Source organism: Numenius arquata, chromosome 1 (genome assembly GCF_964106895.1).
Source record: "Numenius arquata chromosome 1, bNumArq3.hap1.1, whole genome shotgun sequence".
Classification (NCBI taxonomy): Eukaryota; Metazoa; Chordata; class Aves; order Charadriiformes; family Scolopacidae; genus Numenius; species Numenius arquata.
The window spans coordinates 113179263-113197185 of NC_133576.1; the positions used below are offsets into that span (position 1 = coordinate 113179263).

The 17923-nt window shown below is 43.1% G+C and overlaps 2 protein-coding genes across 2 annotated transcripts in view; one reads left to right on the forward strand and one right to left on the reverse strand.

Moving 5' to 3' along the window:
* Positions 1-4820: 4820 nt before the first annotated feature.
* Positions 4821-13979, forward strand: STOML3 (stomatin like 3). Its single transcript, XM_074150055.1, has 7 exons — positions 4821-4872; positions 8331-8434; positions 9268-9340; positions 10548-10630; positions 12235-12438; positions 13496-13630; positions 13779-13979. The coding sequence occupies exons 1-7, from the start codon at positions 4821-4823 to the stop codon at positions 13977-13979; spliced, it is 852 nt and encodes a 283-aa protein (XP_074006156.1).
* A 261-nt stretch (positions 13980-14240) lies between these two features.
* The window catches only part of LOC141462960 (complement C4-A-like), a 49527-nt gene continuing 45844 nt past the window's right edge, over positions 14241-17923 (reverse strand). Inside the window, exons 40-41 of the mRNA XM_074145156.1 lie at positions 16963-17095; positions 14241-15773 (exon numbers count right to left, since the gene is read on the reverse strand). Of these exons, the coding sequence (XP_074001257.1) occupies positions 15635-15773; positions 16963-17095 (272 nt within the window). The 3' untranslated portion in view covers positions 14241-15634. The remainder of the gene's footprint in view (positions 15774-16962; positions 17096-17923) is intronic.

A 17923-nucleotide genomic window follows, 5' to 3' on the forward strand; every position in this document is an offset into this window, starting at 1 on the left:
ATGTTGCTAATGTATTTTCTTTCAAGATGTGAACAAACTTTTTTAGAACATTAACGGAAATTCCTGTACTGGTTTTTAACACAATTTTTTTAAATAAAAAGTTTACAGTCATGGTAAAAAGGCTTTGCTGACTATTTACATATTTGCCTAGAATACAGATGAATAAACTTGTTTTTACTAAGACACTTCCTAATGTCTGATCTTGCTTATGCTGTTTCTTTATGATGCAGAATTATAGACTGAATTACAAAATCAGTTTCCTAAAAAGTAGCCATAGAAATATCCTATGAAGTGTTTAGATAAAAAAAATTAAACAGTGTCCTCAATACTGTGCCAGCAGTTGGGGAGTCTTGCATTTTAATAATCATAAATTTTATTACTTTAAAGATAAAAACATAATTGCACTTTTACTTTTTTTTTTATTTTGTGAAACCTGTTGAATTCTAATGATTCTCCACTCTGAACTGCTTTTAAAGTCAGTGCCTTATATCTTGACTCAAGAAATCTGTGGAAAAAAATCTCTGCCATCTTTCAGTATGCTTTTCTTCTCATTTGTAGATCAGTGGGAGAAGAAGAAAATAAGAATATAGGTATCTAGAGCAAATTGGCTTTTGTCCCATAGATGTGAATGTAAAGTAGTTCAAAGTCAGTAAGCGTTTTGTAACCTTACTGAGGTGCTGAGTTTGATCTCTGATTTGTCTTAGTTTCCCCATCAAGCAATCAAAGTTTAAACTAGTTCACCTTACCTTGTAGTCAAAATCAAGTACCAGACATCAGCTGTTACACGGTGTTTTATCAAAAACTAAGCGGTTTGTGTGTCTGTTTCTGAAAACGTCTATTGAATGGTCATGGGGTGGGGGCTGAGGTTTTTTTCTGCCTGAACATGAGACAACTCAGAGATACCCAAGAAACTGTGAAGCCCTGTTTCTCCAAATGAAAACAGGTGAGAAGTAGTAAATATCCACTGTATTAAATGCTGTTCTCCTGATCAATGTACTTGCTAAGCGATGTCTAGCCATTTTACCCAGAAAAGAGTATTTCATGCACAGTTGGTGTAGCTTTACACGGAAGCTCGTCATCAGTGTTAGACAAGTGAACAAGAAGGCTAAGAAGCATTAAGCTGTCAAGTTCTTTTGTCTGGAATGGGCGCTTTGGTTCTTACCGAATCATATTGAGCGGGATTTTGTAAATTGAGCTTTACAGTGGTTAGGATTAAGCTAAGTTTCAATTTCTCAATGTAAAATTGTTTTTTATTAATTTTTTTTCTCTTCAGGAATAAAGTCTGTGTTCTGCATTGCAGCAAACTCCTGTGACCCAGCCTTGGAATTTCTGAAGGGGGTCACTTGTCCTGAGGTCTTCCATGCTTACTTGAGCACCATTGTTAAAAAGCCAAGGAAAAGTCTGCTCCAGAGGCAAACCATGCTGGAGCTTACACTGAGCCCGTGCTGGGAAAGGGCTGTTGCTGTATGACTTAATTCTGGACTAACGATGATTTTTATATTGTTCAAGTTGGTTATTACTACTATTTTTCAGCTGGGTTGACGGACTGCAAAGATAAGGTGTGGTGAGATGTCCTTTGAAATAAAATCTTTATTCGGAACAACTAAGAACGTGTTTGGATTGTGTCTGCAAATACAAGTTTCAGTATTTCTTTCAAGTGCTTAAATTGCAGCTGTAGCGAATATGGGAGAAACAAAGCGATTTTCTGCCCTCTTCTTCCTCTGATTTGCAAGTGAGAGTTGTGAATTTGGCTGGGCCTGGAAGGAAACTTGCTGCGGTGTGAATGTTCTTGCATCCTTGCGAATTGCCTTCCTTTCTGGATTGAGATGGGAGCGAGCCCTTTGGTTGCCCGTCTCTCACACGTACTCACGCTCTAGCAAAGTGGAGCTAAAGGGCTGCCTCCTGTCATCTCCCTGTCTTCAGCTATTGAAAGCTGATGCCGTTTTCATGAGGGGGAGGAGCAATATAGGATGGTAGAGTTAAACTCCTTTATGCCCTGTCCCTTCTAAATTTTGATTTGGGCAAAGGAATGACGAGCCTGAAACAAGTAGGTGAGTGTCTGTTCTGGGTGCAGAATTCACGGCCAGGGAAGGACTAGACTGAGAGATCTTTAGGGAGGGGCCAAAGCCCAGTGCATGGGAAGGAAAATATTATGGGCCTAAAAAGGTCAGAAAAAGACAAACTGAAACCCACAACTTTGCTATATGCAAATCTCATGTGAGGACTGCCTGATGACTTCTTCCATACCTTTGGGATTGGCACTGTTCAGAAATGGCGGTGTGGAAGAATTCCTGTTCTGGTTTTAACAAACTTCGAAGCAGGCGCTTGGTCTGTAGGATTAAGTCTCTGCAACCGGACGATGAGACAAGTGGGTGCAACTGGACACTTCAGGGCAACTGTAAAGAACTGGTGCCATTGGAAAAGGTAGAGGACTGTTGGGAAATGGCCCGTTTACAGGTAAGCACCTCATCATCGTGCCTGAGCCCAGCCTTTGTGCTGCTTTTGGAATGGAATTTGAAAAGTGGAAGGCTTCGGCTAGGTCAGCAGGCTGCAGAAACAGCTGAGCTGCCACCGACCCAAACCACATCCATCTAATGTTGCTTCTAAGTCCGTAACTCCTGCTAAAGCAGCTTCGGACCCAAACTGGTGTTCTTTGTGGCACGGCTCAATGGCACATGGCTGCGCCAGGCTCTCCGTGTAAACTGCTTTGCCCCAAAGCCCTCGTGTATTTTCCTCTCGAGTAATTTAAAGCACTTCAGGACTTGAGTTACCCGCATGCCCCAGTGCAGCCCCAAGGAGAAGGGATTAAAATTGCCCGGCCTTGGATTTCGAATTTTTGAAAGGGGGAACAAAAGTGCAGCTGAAGTTAAGCCAGAGAAACTAATACAGGGATGTTCATGAACGTAAAAGAAAAACACCATCTGCTTTAGTCACCTTTCAAGGGATATATTTACAAGCACCCCAGGGAATTATCAATAAACAGCAGGGAGCAATTATTTCTGTTAGATTTTAATACGTTTTGCTCATCTATCTGATGGTATAAGCAGCTGTGGAGATTATGGCATTCAAACTGCTTGGAATAAAGTTATTTCCAATAAAACAGTTGCTCTGAAATGAAAAAAAAAAAATGTTTGGGTGGGGTGGTTCTGCATGTTATGTTTTTGCTTCTGGAATAATTAAAGCACATTTTTCTTGTAACTGTTCACCCTCGCTGCCTTACTAGTGGGCATCTGTCCTGAACAAGTTTGACCTTACAGCTCAGCGTGAGAAGCCAAGTAATTAGGAAAATGCCGCAAATGACTTCAGATGGATATTACCACATATTTGATGAGGGCGTTTGCAATAAGCAAGTCAATCCCAGTTTTGCAAGCTGTTTGTGCTTATGGTTTTCACTGTGATTTAAAACATCCGTTCCATGGTGTCGTTTCCTCTCTGTGAGGCTGAGAAAGGATCCTCTGGGGAGCAATCAGCTTGGAATGACCCATCTGGGGCCAATGTGATTACTGGCAGGGATGAAGACATAAAGTGAAATGAAGCTGGAGCCAGAGCTTCCCAAAGATATTCTAGATGACGGATGCCCACAGAAAACAGCCATATAATTAATGCAGGTATATGTCAAACTCATAAATTACATATGGAAAGCCACCTCCTGTTTTTTCTCGAATACCAAGCAACAGGTTTGTGTCCTGCTGCTGCAGCCTTCAGAAATGGCTTCATCTGAAATGCTGTGCTTGGTTTGATTGTCAAGATTAAAAAGTGTTTTGTGAAAACTATTCTTATTTGGGGAAAAAAATGTTAAGACTTTGGAGCTGAAATGCTTCTACTGTGGTTTTTAGGTTATCTAGCACAACAGGTTCAACCTGTTGTGATGTACAGTATGAAGAAGTGTGTGATGAGCTATTTTGCACAGCACAGGGACCTCACCTGAAGGATTATTTATGTTGCTAGTGTTTGAGATCTGAACAGTAGCTGACCCCCATAATATTCAGAAGCGTACAGCAGAGGAGAAGTACTCGGTCTGTATCCTCTGGCTTTACAGAATCATAGAACCATTTATGTTGAAAAAGACCCTTAAGATCATAAAGTCCAACCATAAACCTGACCCTGCCAAGTCCACCACTAAACCACGTCCCTAGGCACCACGTCTACATGTCTTTTAAATACCTCCAGGGATGGCGATTCAACCACTTCCCTGGACAGCCAGTGCTTGATAACCCTTTCAGTGAAGAATTTTTTCCTAATATCCAATCTAAACCTTACCTGGTGCAAGTTGAGGCCATTTCCTCTTGTCCTGTCACCTGTTACACAGGAAAAGAGACTGACACCCACCTCCTTACCACCTCCTCTCAGGTAGTTGTAGGGAGCAACAAGGTCTCCCCTCAGTCTCCTTTTCTCCAGGCTAAATGGCCCCAGTTCCTTCAGCCGCTCCTCATTGGACTTCGGCCCTCTTTATCTTCTCTTTCTGTCCTGTCTTGTTCTTGTTTTTTCTCTCTGGTGACAGGTATTACTGACACATAGAAATAATTTCCACCTTGGATTGTGTGGGGTGTAAAACCATCTGGGCCAAGTACTTCCCCAGCCAGAAGATGGTCACAGAAGACCATGGAGTTACTTCAGAGACAACCCTGATCCACAAGACTTTGTTTTTGTAAACATCCTCTTCTCACCAGGGTAACTGACTCCCAGAGGGCTCTCCTGCAAGTGGGAATTTCTCCTTCTCTCACCCTGCTTCTCTCTTCAGTGCTTCGCACGAGCACTCTGCAGTTTCAAGGTATGCTGCTGTCTCGTCCGTGAGGGGACCAGAGCTTCCCCTGATTGGGATGGATCCCCAGAGAGAGACGCCCAAGAAAAACAACACGGAGCATCTAATTGGTAAGCCTTGCTTTTTGTGTGTTTGTGCTTCTCTCAATAACAAAAAGAAGTTAAATTAACCAAACATTAAAAGTGTATTTGAACCCAGTCATTCATCAAAAGACTCCCACATGGGCTGGAGATGCATATTCAGACTGTGGCACTGAGTGACAAAGCAAATTACCTCATACTGCCCTGCCGGCAAGTGTCAGTGTCTGCCTTCTGCCAAAATGACCCCAGGGGCTAACACGTCCAATTCGGCTATTGATGCACTTCTGTGCGTAGGGATGCTGTGGAAAAGGGAAAATATAAGTTAGTTAGGGAAGGTAGAAGATTTTTTCAGCCCGAAAAGGACACTTAATGTGCTTGGACTTGTGTGACAAGCACCTGGTTCTCTCTTCAAGCCAGGGAACTGGTGCCAAATCAAAGTTGTCATGGGCCGTGTGTGCTGTTTTCGCTTTCGTGTCTGGCCATCAGTGTGGATGGTGCAGTGGGACAAGAATGAGTCTTGGCAGGATTGATTTGGGTGCTTGTAGAAAGCAGGAGGGTACATCGTGTTTACAAAAGGCTGAGGCTACTCCATCTCTCTTTGTTGTTGTAGGAGACTTGGGAGATTTTTGCCCACAGTTCTTTGTATTCCTCACAAGATAACTTGGACATGAGCCTTTCGATTGCTTTTCGAGTTTGACACCCACAGCATGATCTTGTGTTTCATGATGTACCATGATGCATGTGTCAAGAAAAGGCAAAGTGGATCCTGCAAGTGTCCCTGAGCTTTTCCACAACTGCTGGCTGATGAGCTCTCACATTTTGCAGTGTATTGCAGCTCTTGGTTTGCTCTGGACTGCAGACCCAAGTGAGGTTTTTTGGTGGTTATGACTACAGTAGTCCATATACAGGCATGGCAAAACCAGGTCACTGATATGTTGGGTTGTGACTGATCCTTATTCTTCACTACTGTGTTTTTCTAGAGTCTTCCGTTTGTCTTGTGGTTAAATGGTTTGAAACTTCAGGGTAATCAGAGAACCTTTGTGGTGTATTTTGGGGAGCTAGGTCTAGATTCGCTATTAAGAAGGCATACTGTCATATCCTGCTTTTGTCACTGGAATCTACTCTGGCAACAGGATTTCTAGGACAGTTTTCATGGAGAAGGATTCAATTCTACTTTGTCAATTTTGGATGAGTGCTTCTTGCCCATAGTGGTGATAAGTGGTATCTTGAGCTGCTACTTCTCAGCTGCACGAATATCAATCTGCAGGATGTGGGCATTTGTTCCCAGCCATTCCCCTCTGTCTGTGGATTGTGTCATTCCTACCAGGTATCTTCACAGTGGTGTCAGGTGGGTGATGTTGCAGTCCAAAATTGCTTTTGAGGAGGTTCTTCATGACCAAGTTTGACATTGGAGGAAAAGATCTTCAGACATTTTTCTGTAAGCTAATCATTTAGGTGAAATAGAGAGAGTGCAAAATACTGAGTTCTGCTGAGAAAAGCATCCCTTCATGATTAATTTCCCCAAGCTTCAGATAAAGAATTATGAATGATGCCCATCCCATGAGTTTCCTTGATCTCTTTTCACTGATTAAAACATGCTCGACTGCTGGTACTTCATTTACCTGTTGCAGTCTGACACACCACTAGTGTAATGTGAAGAACTCTCTGTGGCAACCAAGCAGCAGTGAAAGCGTTAAAGATTTTCACATTAAATCATAAAAGTCCTGTCTTCAAACACACGGCCTTAAGGTTTGCATGTTAATTTACTCAGGGGAGCTCCTCAAATCCTTCCTACCGCTGATTGCAGTGTGGCTGATAATACCTCATTAAATAACCAAGGATTTCAAATTACTGTTTGCTGGAAAGTGCCAGGAGGAAAGCTGGGTTCCCAGTGCAGCAGTTCTGTGCCCAGCTCTCAGGGCAAACAGTCCAAGGGAGACCTGAAGCTTAGCCCTCTTGGACACAAACATATTTATGTCAGCACTTAAATCCACCATGGAGACCTCAGAAGTAGGATGGGCCAAACTTCAAGCACCAAGCAAAGGGCTTGGGGGTAACACCCAGGTTTGCAGTTAACATTGCAAACACAGAGGAACCCAAGAGAGGAAGGAGCTGCAGGAGGGCTGTGTTGTGTCTCCTCCTCCAGGGTTGCTGGGGGTTTTCTGACAAACCTGTCAGTCCTGCTCCACTGGTCTGTTGGCTTGTGCCTTACAGATCAGGTAGCCTCATGCTGTTTCACTGTGCTGAGAAGTTTTTTTTCTCACAAGGTATATAACGAATTGTTTTCTTTTCTATTTATCAGCTTCTATCTGCATATGAATTTTATTTGATGTTAGAAAATCCCAGTGCTACCCTGTATCTTTGCAATAACGTATCCAAAACACACCGCATCTTTGCGTCAGCATGGGGGAGGTTCTCTAAGGAGAACTCTGAGCCTTCTTCCCTCTCTTCTGCCTCTTCCCCTTGCATTGGGAAATGTAGGCTGTGGCGTTCAGCTTCCCATCTGCTGATGCTCATGCCCACGAAGATCCTCTTCTGGCCCAAACCTGGCAGCCAGATTGCCCTTAGGGTGAGCCCAGCCTGCATTCCTGATGCATCTGCTTTTTTCCTGATCCAAGGCATTTCTGCATTTAGCAAAATTCAGTTGACCTTGCAGCGCTCTGTCCTGGTGGCAGGACTGGCCTGTTTCACTCCTCTCCCTCTTCTATGCCTCTCCTGTGAGGACCTCCATCTGCTCTTCAAAGAGCAACAGCTCCTTGATCATTTTTCCCTTACAAAGAGCCTCCCAAACTTTTAGTACTTGAACAACAACTCACCACTGCTTTCCCTTTAGGCAAATAATAATAATAATAATGATGAAATTATTTTGATATATTTTGATTTCATTTTAATGAAATAGTGAAATTTCATTATACAGAAATAGTGAAATTTCATTATAGTGAATTTTTGGGATGAGAAGAGCTGAATGCAGTGAGAGAACTTCTCAAAATACATGGGTGTGGATTTTGACAAGCACTGATTTTGAAGCTTCTCGTTCAGTGGATGAACTGGTCCATCAATATTCCTCAAAACTTTCATTTAAAGACAGCATCAGTTCCCCTCATTTTCCTTATTACCTGTTTCATACAAACTAAATCTTTTGCCCCAGCTGTGGCGCTCTGGCAGAGATCCATATCCATGTAGGATACTGCACCCAGTGATTTATTTCTCCTTCACAGCCCCCATCCTTGGCAATATTTTTCGTTTTTCCTCTTTCTTTCCTGTTGCAAAATGTACTTTCTGAACCTTTTAACCTTTGGGGCAGAAGGGGCATGAGGTTGGATATTTGGTGAGGATTTTCAGTGAGGATGGGAGGGAGGTAGGCAGGAACGAGTCTCTATGGACTTTGCAGTCCCTCATGATTGCACTGGGCTAGATCTACATCCCTTGGATCACTCTTTTCAAAATTTGCATTCACGGCTTTTATTCTTTTTTTTTATTTTTTGTAGCTGACAGGCGGGAAGGAATTGGTGTCTGTGGCTGGATCCTGGTCTCCCTTTCTTTCCTCCTGGTGCTTGTTACCTTTCCTATATCCATCTGGGCGTGTATCAAGGTAAGCTAGTGGGATTTGGGGCACATAAAGAATGCTCTCTGAACTTTGTTTAATTAGTTTATTGGTTTGTTGATTTTGTTAAAACCAGGCACTTCATTTAACATTCACTTTTTGGAAATCTTAAGGGCTTGTAGCGAAGACATGGCCTGGGACCAAGAGATCCATATTCTTCCACTGACTTTCTGTATCACCACAACTTACTCATTTAATTTCTTCCAATCTCAACTTCCATCGTCAGTTAAACTCCCCTGCTTTACAGCAACACTAGGAGAATAAATATACAAACTTTTCTGAAGAACTCTCATTTGATGCTGCCAGCGATAGTGATTAACATGGGTACTGATGAAAAAAGAAGCAGGTCCCTGCACTGAGGGACTATGCAACCTAAACCCACAGTCCCTTCAAGAGATGAGTATAATATGATTAACTTAAATCAATCTTTAGGGGTGATTGATTGCCCCGAACATCAGTCCTTGTTGTGATACACTAACTGAAGTAGTTAGTTAATCTGTGTGATACTTTTCCTACCGCTCCTCCGAGTGTAGCACTGATGTTGAGAGAGTTGTAGGTAGCCTCATTAGATCAATAGCAATTCGTTCATATTTGGTCTGTTTTGCAACATATTTGCAGGGCCAGGGTCTGAGTTTTTCCAGCAAAGGATGAGGTGAGGAAAAGACGTGAAATGCCTAGTGATTTGCAGCTTTGTTGCTTCCTATGTTATTTGTACTTTTTTTTTTTTCACATTTAATACAGATGCCAAAGATTAAAAAAATCAGTCTGGAAAGCAGGAATAGAGTTATTTGTAAAATTCTAAATTTAAAATATTTTCCTAGGTTGTCAGAGAATATGAACGTGCTGTTGTGTTTCGGCTGGGACGTATCCTGTCTAAGAAAGCAAAGGGACCAGGTGAATGCATGCAGGTTTTTTCTGTTAAGATGCACTGGTTTTGATTCATTATGGCGCGCTTTAACCACATAGACAACTGCAGAAGTCCATGATATCCTTCTTCATAGCACAGGGCAGGGGATGAGATGGTCCTCTCTGCTGCAGGTCCTTTACCTGCAGGCTGTTTGTTTTCTGATGGGAAGATAAAGCCACGGTGCTGTCACAGCACAACACAGAAGGTTGAGGACCTTCATGCCAGGTATGGCTTTGCTGTTGAGTAGGCTGGACAATGGAAGCTTGAGTTCATGCTGCAGACACTGATGGGGGACCTGGGAGGTTTAAATGCAGTCTTCAGCTCTGCTGCAGATGTTTTTGGGTGACTGTTGCCGTTCTCCTTGTAGCTCGCTTTCAACACTGCTCATTTCTGCCAGCTCTTTAGGTGTTTTCTGTTCTGAAAAGGGTAAATGTGTCAGGGCAGGGACACTCTGCATCTATACAGAGTCTGTTACGGTCAGCGAGGGGCAGGTTACAAATCACAAACACAAACCAAACCCAACAACATGAGGTGTTTGCATTGGTGCAGTTACCACCTCTGTGCAATGAAACTGGGCAAGCTGGAAGTTGAAATAAGAGGAAAAAGTCATTTCTGGATACTGTCTTTCCTCTTGAATAATAGCTATGTGATCCAAAGAGCAGCTAGGGCATGTGCAGAGCTCTTCTGCCTGGCTCTGGGCACCTAAGCAAGATGCTAAGGTTAGAAAGATAGTTATGTCAAGCGAAGGGAGAGGAGGGAGTCCTTCACAGGATGATGGGTCAGATCTTAGGACAACGTTCCTAATGTGGAGGCCTACAGGTGGTGCAGGAATCTGGACCTGGGAGGTGTCTTTCCTGGGGAAACACATACTGTATCATAAATGGCTTATGATCTAAAGAAGGGAAACTAAACAAAGGCATGGAGGGAGTTTTTGTCAAAAGTGTCACAGTAGATTTGAGGCCAGAACTGCAACCTGCCCATTCCCAGTCCGGAGCTCTAGGCTGTCAAGCTCCAGTAAATTCTCATTATTTGCAGATATCTGCATTTCTCTCTGTTATTTGAAAATGCAAAACCACACTGTTGTCACCTTCCATAGCAGAAAGGACAGCTGTAGTACTCATTGCTTTGGTGGGCACCTCCTCTAGACTTAGCTTTTAGAAACAAGTGTTTCATCTAATTATTTTTATTTTTCAGGTTTGATCCTCATACTTCCATGTACAGATACATTTATCAAGGTTGATCTTAGAACTGTTACCTGTAAAATTCCTCCACAAGAGGTAACTATTCTCTAGCAGCCATCTAAACCAGAAATAAAAGTAAAGCTCATTTGTGGCGTGATCAAAAACAATGCGGGTGTTTTATAGTCTTGCAGCTGTGAGCTACTGTATAGAGTTTAGCTTATTTGCTGTATCTTCTGACTTCCAAACTGCTTACAAAACTTCTTCTACTTATGAAAACCTGCACATGCATCATTGCAGGCCAAGCAAACTCTTCTTGCTGACGTTCAGAACTGTGAGATGAAAGTTAAGGGAGGGGGGGTAGAACTGCAAATGGGAGTCAGAGAGGACAAGAGAGGAGAGGCTAAAAATTTCCCAGCTGTGTTTTTATTCCACACATGGAAATGAAGCAACAGACTAGTGTAAGATATCCAGAATAGAATGTCCTAATAAAATTGGATCTCACATGCAGCTCACCATTCAAAAAAGCCCTCAGTGATGTTGTAGTCACTGCTCAAAGGTATGCACACCCTATGTGTTTCTCAAAAGAAAAATTACATAGGGATAACAAATTTCCTTAAATTAAAAGGAATTAGCAGTCATCCACAAAACTCAGATCCAAGCAGGAATGGAGAGGCATATCATTAGGCATTTTATTGTCAAACATTGCATGAAGAATTTAATCTGAAGAATCAGTGGCTGAGCAATTCTTGTCCTTCCACAAAAGTTTTGGCTTCGTGTGGCCCCAACCCCACCATGGTACAATGTTTCTGCTGGTAGAGTTGGCACTGCTGTCCCCTTCCTTATGTGAAGAGAAGACATGATGGAATGGCCTCAGGACCCCTTTAGCCCCTGGAATTGCCTGTTGTGTTCCCCAGGAGCTGTTTCTTGAACCATTATCTTTCCGTAACCACAAAGAGCCCTTTCTGAGAGTGTGGGCTGCAGGGGTCCATATAGTAGAATGAAAAATGACTCCTCCAAAACAGGAGGCTGGAAGGAAGATGGTTGCAGTACTTGTGCTGTGCAAGGCTTAGCAGCTTTTGGCAAGGCTTCTGCAGCTGTTGGCAGGGCTTCTGAGGAGCACTTATTCACAGGCAAAAGATGCTGAGGAGGGAAGAGACAGTGGAGCATCATCAGTGCTTTGCTGAGGCCAACTGCCTGCTGAGGCACAGGGGGCTTGTCTGGCAAAAGATGACAAAACTCCTCTCTGAATACTTAAATATTATTCAGAGTTTCTTCTCACAATTTCTTGCACCTTGCTTTTCACTTTTGTTTCAATTTGCTGGTGTTTCTTACAAACACATTGTTTAGAGGAAGTAACACAGATCTTTCAGTCCAGTAATGGTCCTTTCTACCAGAAAGGAAGAGAATAACCATCATTTAGTATTGCAGAAGAAATTAATGAAGGTTATGAGATTCACTTACTGTTGAAACAGATGTCTAAAGGCTATGTACAACATTTTGCCCTGGTTTAAACTATTGGTGATGCAAGATAACTTCCTTGAAGTTATTTCTCAGGGGAATAACAAAGAAAGCAAACAAACTTCTTTGTTTCCTCAAATTAGTGGGCCTTTTCCTCACTGAGGGAAAAAAAGTAATCCCCTTCCTTGGCAAGGCATGTGTTATTGGATCATTCTCTAATTCTGCCCATTTCTGCAATACAGATTCTCACAAAAGATGCTGTTACTACCCAAGTCGATGGGGTGGTGTACTACAGGATCCACAGTGCTGTCAGCGCCGTCGCTAACGTCACTGATGTCCACTCAGCCACCTTCCTCTTGACACAGACAACCCTGAGAAATGTTCTGGGTACACAGAGATTGGCTCAGCTTCTGTCAGGTCGTGAGGAGATTGCACACAGTATCCAGGTAAATCTGGCTCTCAAAATTCACTGAAAATCATGGAGATGTGTTCTGGGGAGTAGCAAATTAGAAATAATCTCTCCTTCTCTCTTTGGCAATGATAGCAAAATTGTCCTTTATGTTTTTTTTCAATTATACCTCTTATTGTTTAGAGTCAGAAAGAGTTATTCTAAAGGTATTTCCCCAGGTTCTTGAAGAAGAGTTATTTCCTGTCAAAAAGCAATTAAGATTCTGAAAATGTGAAACTCCAGTGAGTTTAATAAATCAGTTTAGTCTTTATACAGAGGCTGCTGCAAGCTGTGAGGAAGAAGTCTGCTGCTCGTGGGAAGCTCTATCTTGAGCAGACTTTTGATTGAGGCTTAATCAAGGCAAGGCCTGTATCTCCTGTCATAACAACTAAGAGAACAGAACCAAGTTGTTTTATGCTTTAAAGTGCCATCTGTGGTTTGTGGTTTTTGTTTTTGTTTTAATTTGGCAGCCAAGGAGGTGGCAGAGAAGAAAACCAAGACCTAATTTCATCTTTTCAGTCTGAAAAGAGGCATAGTCAAATCGAAGAGAGATGGTACCCCTCTCCAGCCAGGGCAGCAGCTGTGGAGAGAGTGGGGTCAGGGTGGAGAGGTGGGTTGCAGTAGTGCCCAGGAGCCTGAGCAGAGAAGACCATGCCAGTGCTGCAGAGCTGTGCTGTGTCTTTCACCCATAGTGTGCTTTTACAGCATCATGCCATTTTAGGAAATTACTGTAATATTACTTTGTCAAAGGGAGAAGTTTGGTAAGTGCCCACCTAAAGAAAGGATGGGGATCGTAATTTAGGAGGTAGTAGAGAAGCCACACAGGAGACACCGGTGTTGATCAGCAAGAGTTTCATAAGGTTGTTGTACCCACTGTATGCACACCACTGTTGGATTTTAGTGGCTCTGGAGGGCTCCTTATTTTTGTTGTGCAGGTTTGCACGCTGCCTTTCCTTCTGTCCAAGTAGCAGAAAGTGGTTTTCTCTCCGCCATTGTGTGGCTTTCTGTCTGCCATTACTGTGCTCTTCACGGTGGGTTGTGTGTTTGTCCCTAAGGGTATCCTCGACAGTGCCACAGAGCAGTGGGGAATCAAAGTGGCCCGAGTGGAGATCAAAGATGTCAGGATTCCCGTGGCGATGCAGAGGGCGATGGCAGCCGAAGCAGAGGCTGCTCGGGAGGCAAGAGCTAAGGTGAGACCCACAGCAATGCCTACCCCCAAGCTCCTGTATCCTTGTTCCAGGCATCCAAATGTCCGTTTGCTTTCTCCTCATTGTAAAGCTGGATTTTCCCCACTATGGGCAGCATCACAGTGCCATTTCCATTTCTCTTACTTCGCAGGTTGTGGCAGCAGAGGGAGAAATGAATGCTTCCAAAGCCCTCAAGCAGGCCTCCATGGTGCTGGCCGGGTCTCCGGCAGGTCTTCAGCTGCGCTACCTGCAAACGTTAACAACCTTGGCAGCAGAGAATAATTCCACCATTGTCTTCCCTCTCCCTATAAATATGCTTGAGAGTTTGGGGCACAAAAATAGAGGGGAATAGAGACTGTTCTATGTTAACTCCTTGGGCAGAGAGATTTAAAGCATTTCCCAGGAAGCAAGGGGTTCCAAGAAGTTCCAGATTACCAAAATTAAAGTAGAAGCATGCATGGGTCCTCTGTACCAAAAATAAAAGTAAAAAGAGTTTAATTATCACACGTAGCTCCCACATTAGGACATTGCATTTGTGAAGTTTAGACACTAAGCAGTTTCAGTTTAGACTCATCTCTAAGTGAAATGCAATAAAATATGTAAAATGCATCTTAGACTCAATATGAAATTTTAATGATGCTTTCACCACATATTACAGAGTCTTGAGTGTAGCAATTATTTGGTGATTTGTCTGCTAAGCAAGAACCTCTGAGCTCTTGATTTACTCCACACAGCAAAAAGGTCAGATACTGGTATTTAACTCAAGTCCTGTGGAATGGAAAGAAGGATTTGGCCCCTAACCATAGTAGTATTCTTTCATAACTAGTAGCAGAATTACTGGATAATTGGTATGTCAGTGGAACAGCCCATTCTTTATCTTATATGAGTAGAAAATAGCACTTGCTTTACTGACCTCAGCTGGGTTTTGCCATATTAATGACATTTCTATAAGCTTTGTAATAAAAAGAAGAGAATATATGTCCCGGCATTACAGTCACATTCCCTAAATCTGAAAGCTGGGGCAAACCTCAAGGAAAACAAATTGTCCTGGGTTTTGAGTTTTGGGGTTACTTTCATCATCAATCTAGTTTGCCATTTGTGGGTGTCTATAACTGTGGCAGCCAAACCTCCACCTTTCCCTGACAAATGTTGCATCTCCACTGCAGAGCTGTTTGCGTAGCCACAGAACCAGCAATGCTTCAGAAAAATGCACCCACAGATTGTCAGGTGTTTCTTTAAAAAGTAATTCAAAGTAATTAAACTCTAAAAAAAAGAAAAGCTGGAAAGACATGTGACTACAAAGTGCAATTAAAAAGCAATGCTGTGCCCTCAGTGAGCTACCAGCACTAACCAGCCTGTGCAGAACTCCTGGGTCAGGCACAGGACGCATCCAGTCCCGTCGCCCATGCCTGATGCTGGGCCAGCTCCAGTTCCAGCTTCAGAAGCGCATATGGGAATCCTGCTGTGGTCCAAGTAGGATCTTTCATTCTGCTACATGAGGACTCACAGTTAAAATCAGAAATTAACTGATGTGCTGAAGCATGAGCGTTCGTATCTCTTTTCTTTCGGTAGCAGCGTAACGCAGGCTGTACTTGGTAAGCCCATGAACGCCCAGTCTTCTTTCTGACCCTTGCAAATTTCTTGGCCTCTTTTTTGCCAAGTGACAGTGACTGCAGGAATTAATCAGCTCTGCAAGCACAGTATTTTTTCATATGATCCCTTGCAGGATAATTGGGCCACTTTATAATGGATCAGGGAGACAGAAATTCCTGCTCTCTTTTAATGTTTATTGCCAAGGACAATAAACACAATAACCAGTAGTGTAACTGCAATTTTTGTTGTATTACCCACACCCATGTACATCTACAAGGAGATACCCCAATCAGCAAAACAGATAGCAACAGAAGCAGCTCGGCAATGTTTCAGGTGCCACTCTGAGGCACAAGCTTTGCAAGAAAAATTCCAGATGGAGCGACATGGATGGGATGTAGGGAGCAGAGCAACCATTCAGAAGAGGCACAGGCTGTCCCGCGTGCTCATGAAGTCCTGGAGGTCAGCACAGGCTTGCCGGTGCAGGGTGGTGCGGCACTCGCTGTCTTCTGGAATTTTCTCTATCCAGGCTTGTGCATCAAGGAAGTACTGCATCCTGAGTGCAAGTGGGACAGGTAAAGGAGGTGAGTCATTACTGCTGACGTGGAGCAACAGGAAAGCACAAACCCCATGATGTTCCACCCTGCCACTGAGGCATCTCTGAGATCAGGAGGAGTTATACTAGCCAAGAAACTTGCCTGAAACCTAGTTGCACCAGCAGGTTAACTGAGCTTTGAATAAAGTCTGGGAAGTGCCAGTGCCAAGCCGGGACGAACCTGGCTGTACTTGTGTTTGGAGTGACACCAGGTAAACTTGGGCTAAGTTTCTATTAGAGTTTTCCAGAGTGGCACAAAAAGCCCTAGTGCACACCAATGGGACACAGTCAAGGGGAGTTCAGCTTCAACAGTGTATCCCCAATTGTTTCCTCATTTTCTGTGGTGAGAAGCCGTGTAGCTTCTGGCATTTTAGGACTGGACTGGAGAGGACTTGGAGGTTATACCTCTGTTGGGAGACTTCAACCTTTAGCAGGCTTCTGTTGAAGCAGGACCCTGACTTAACCACTCACATTGGTGTCATATATACAGATGGGGAGAAGGGACTTTTTAAGGTTTTAGGAAGTGGTGCTCACAATTTGATTGAGAAGCTCTCCTTCCTAGAAGCTTTCAGAGGCACTACCTTTATCCAGTTCTGCACAGGGAAATGAAGCATTTAACACGTCTTCCTCACTGAATATTCAATAGTGTCAGACCAAATTCCTCCTCAGATAAATTCTCTTTTTTTCATTAGAAGTGTGGCAATGAGAAATGAGAAGAATACACTACTTGCATGCATGACATAACAGAAACTTTGAGAGCTCCTCTTAGCCACGGTCCCACCCATTTCTTTTGCAAACACAGGAGTTGTGCAAGGCATCTGCAGTAGATAGAACTGTGTAGCATCTCCCATTCTACTTCTCTAGCTGTGAGTTTTAACCCGGTGGAGTCAGGGCCAGATTTTGATTCTGACAAGCGTGGGAACCAAGCTCTGCACAGATACATCAGCTGATAGATTTGGGTGGCTCAGCTGTTCCCCACAGGTACCTTTTTGCCTACAGAGCAGTGCTCTTTGCATTTTAGTACAGCCAGCAGAATCAGTCCCTGAGAAATTTGGCCCTGCCTTTGCTTTCTGGAGGTATTCTAATAGGTTGGGTATCCTCTGGATTCTCAACAGCAGCTGTCCATGATAGCAGCTTCCATTGCACTTACTTGTTGTTGCAATCAACCGTTTGCCCATCTTTCCCCATAAGGAGGTACCGTTTGCCAGTGACCATGTTTATCTTGCATGTAGAGCGTGTTAGGAACTGTCGGTGGACACCAACTTGGATGCTTTCATCAGTAGCTGTGGCATGAGAAGAGAAAACCCCATGAACTTTTCTAATAACAAGTAGAAATGTAGCCCACAGGGCACAACTTCTTGTGATCGTTTACTTCACTGCTAAGCCAAGGTAGTATTTCACTTGGGAGCTGTGACTTGACATGGGAATAAATAGCCATCTTATGGTAGGATATATTTCCCTTAACATTACCTGTCAAGAAGTAAGCCATTTCTGTCTTAGCTGGTTGTCCTCACTAGTTATTGAAGGAGTTGTTTTGCTATAGACAACTTATATAGACAACTTGCTTTCAGACCTTATGGCCTCAGAGACTGAAGGAAAAGCCAAAGGAAAAATAAAGCGTGCTGTCTTATATTTCAGATTGCTCAGGTTCATAATGGTTTTAAAAGCTAGCAAACTAAATTCAAACATCTTGATGCTCAACAATGCAGAAGGCAGTATTAAAAACTCACTCTCCTTAGGACACCTGACCTCACTGACCTGACTTCACTGATGCAGCCTTTATGCTACTGCCTCTGAAGCTGATACATATGACATGCACTTGGTGGTCTCCACATTAAAATAACTTGGAAGATTCTGGTCTGGATTCTGGCCCAGAAGATTATTCATTCAAAAGTGGGACTGATCGTTATGGAAGTGGACATCCAAGGCAGAAGAGAAGGCTACTCAGGTACTGCAATGACAGGAGAGCTGGAAAGATGTTTATTCATCAGACTAACCACAAGACAGGAGGATACTGTGTTGTTTGGCTAGAACAATAGTTTTCAAAGTCCATTTGAAAAAGAAAATGCAAATAACAGCAATATTCTAATTTCTTAGTTTGTTTCTAAATA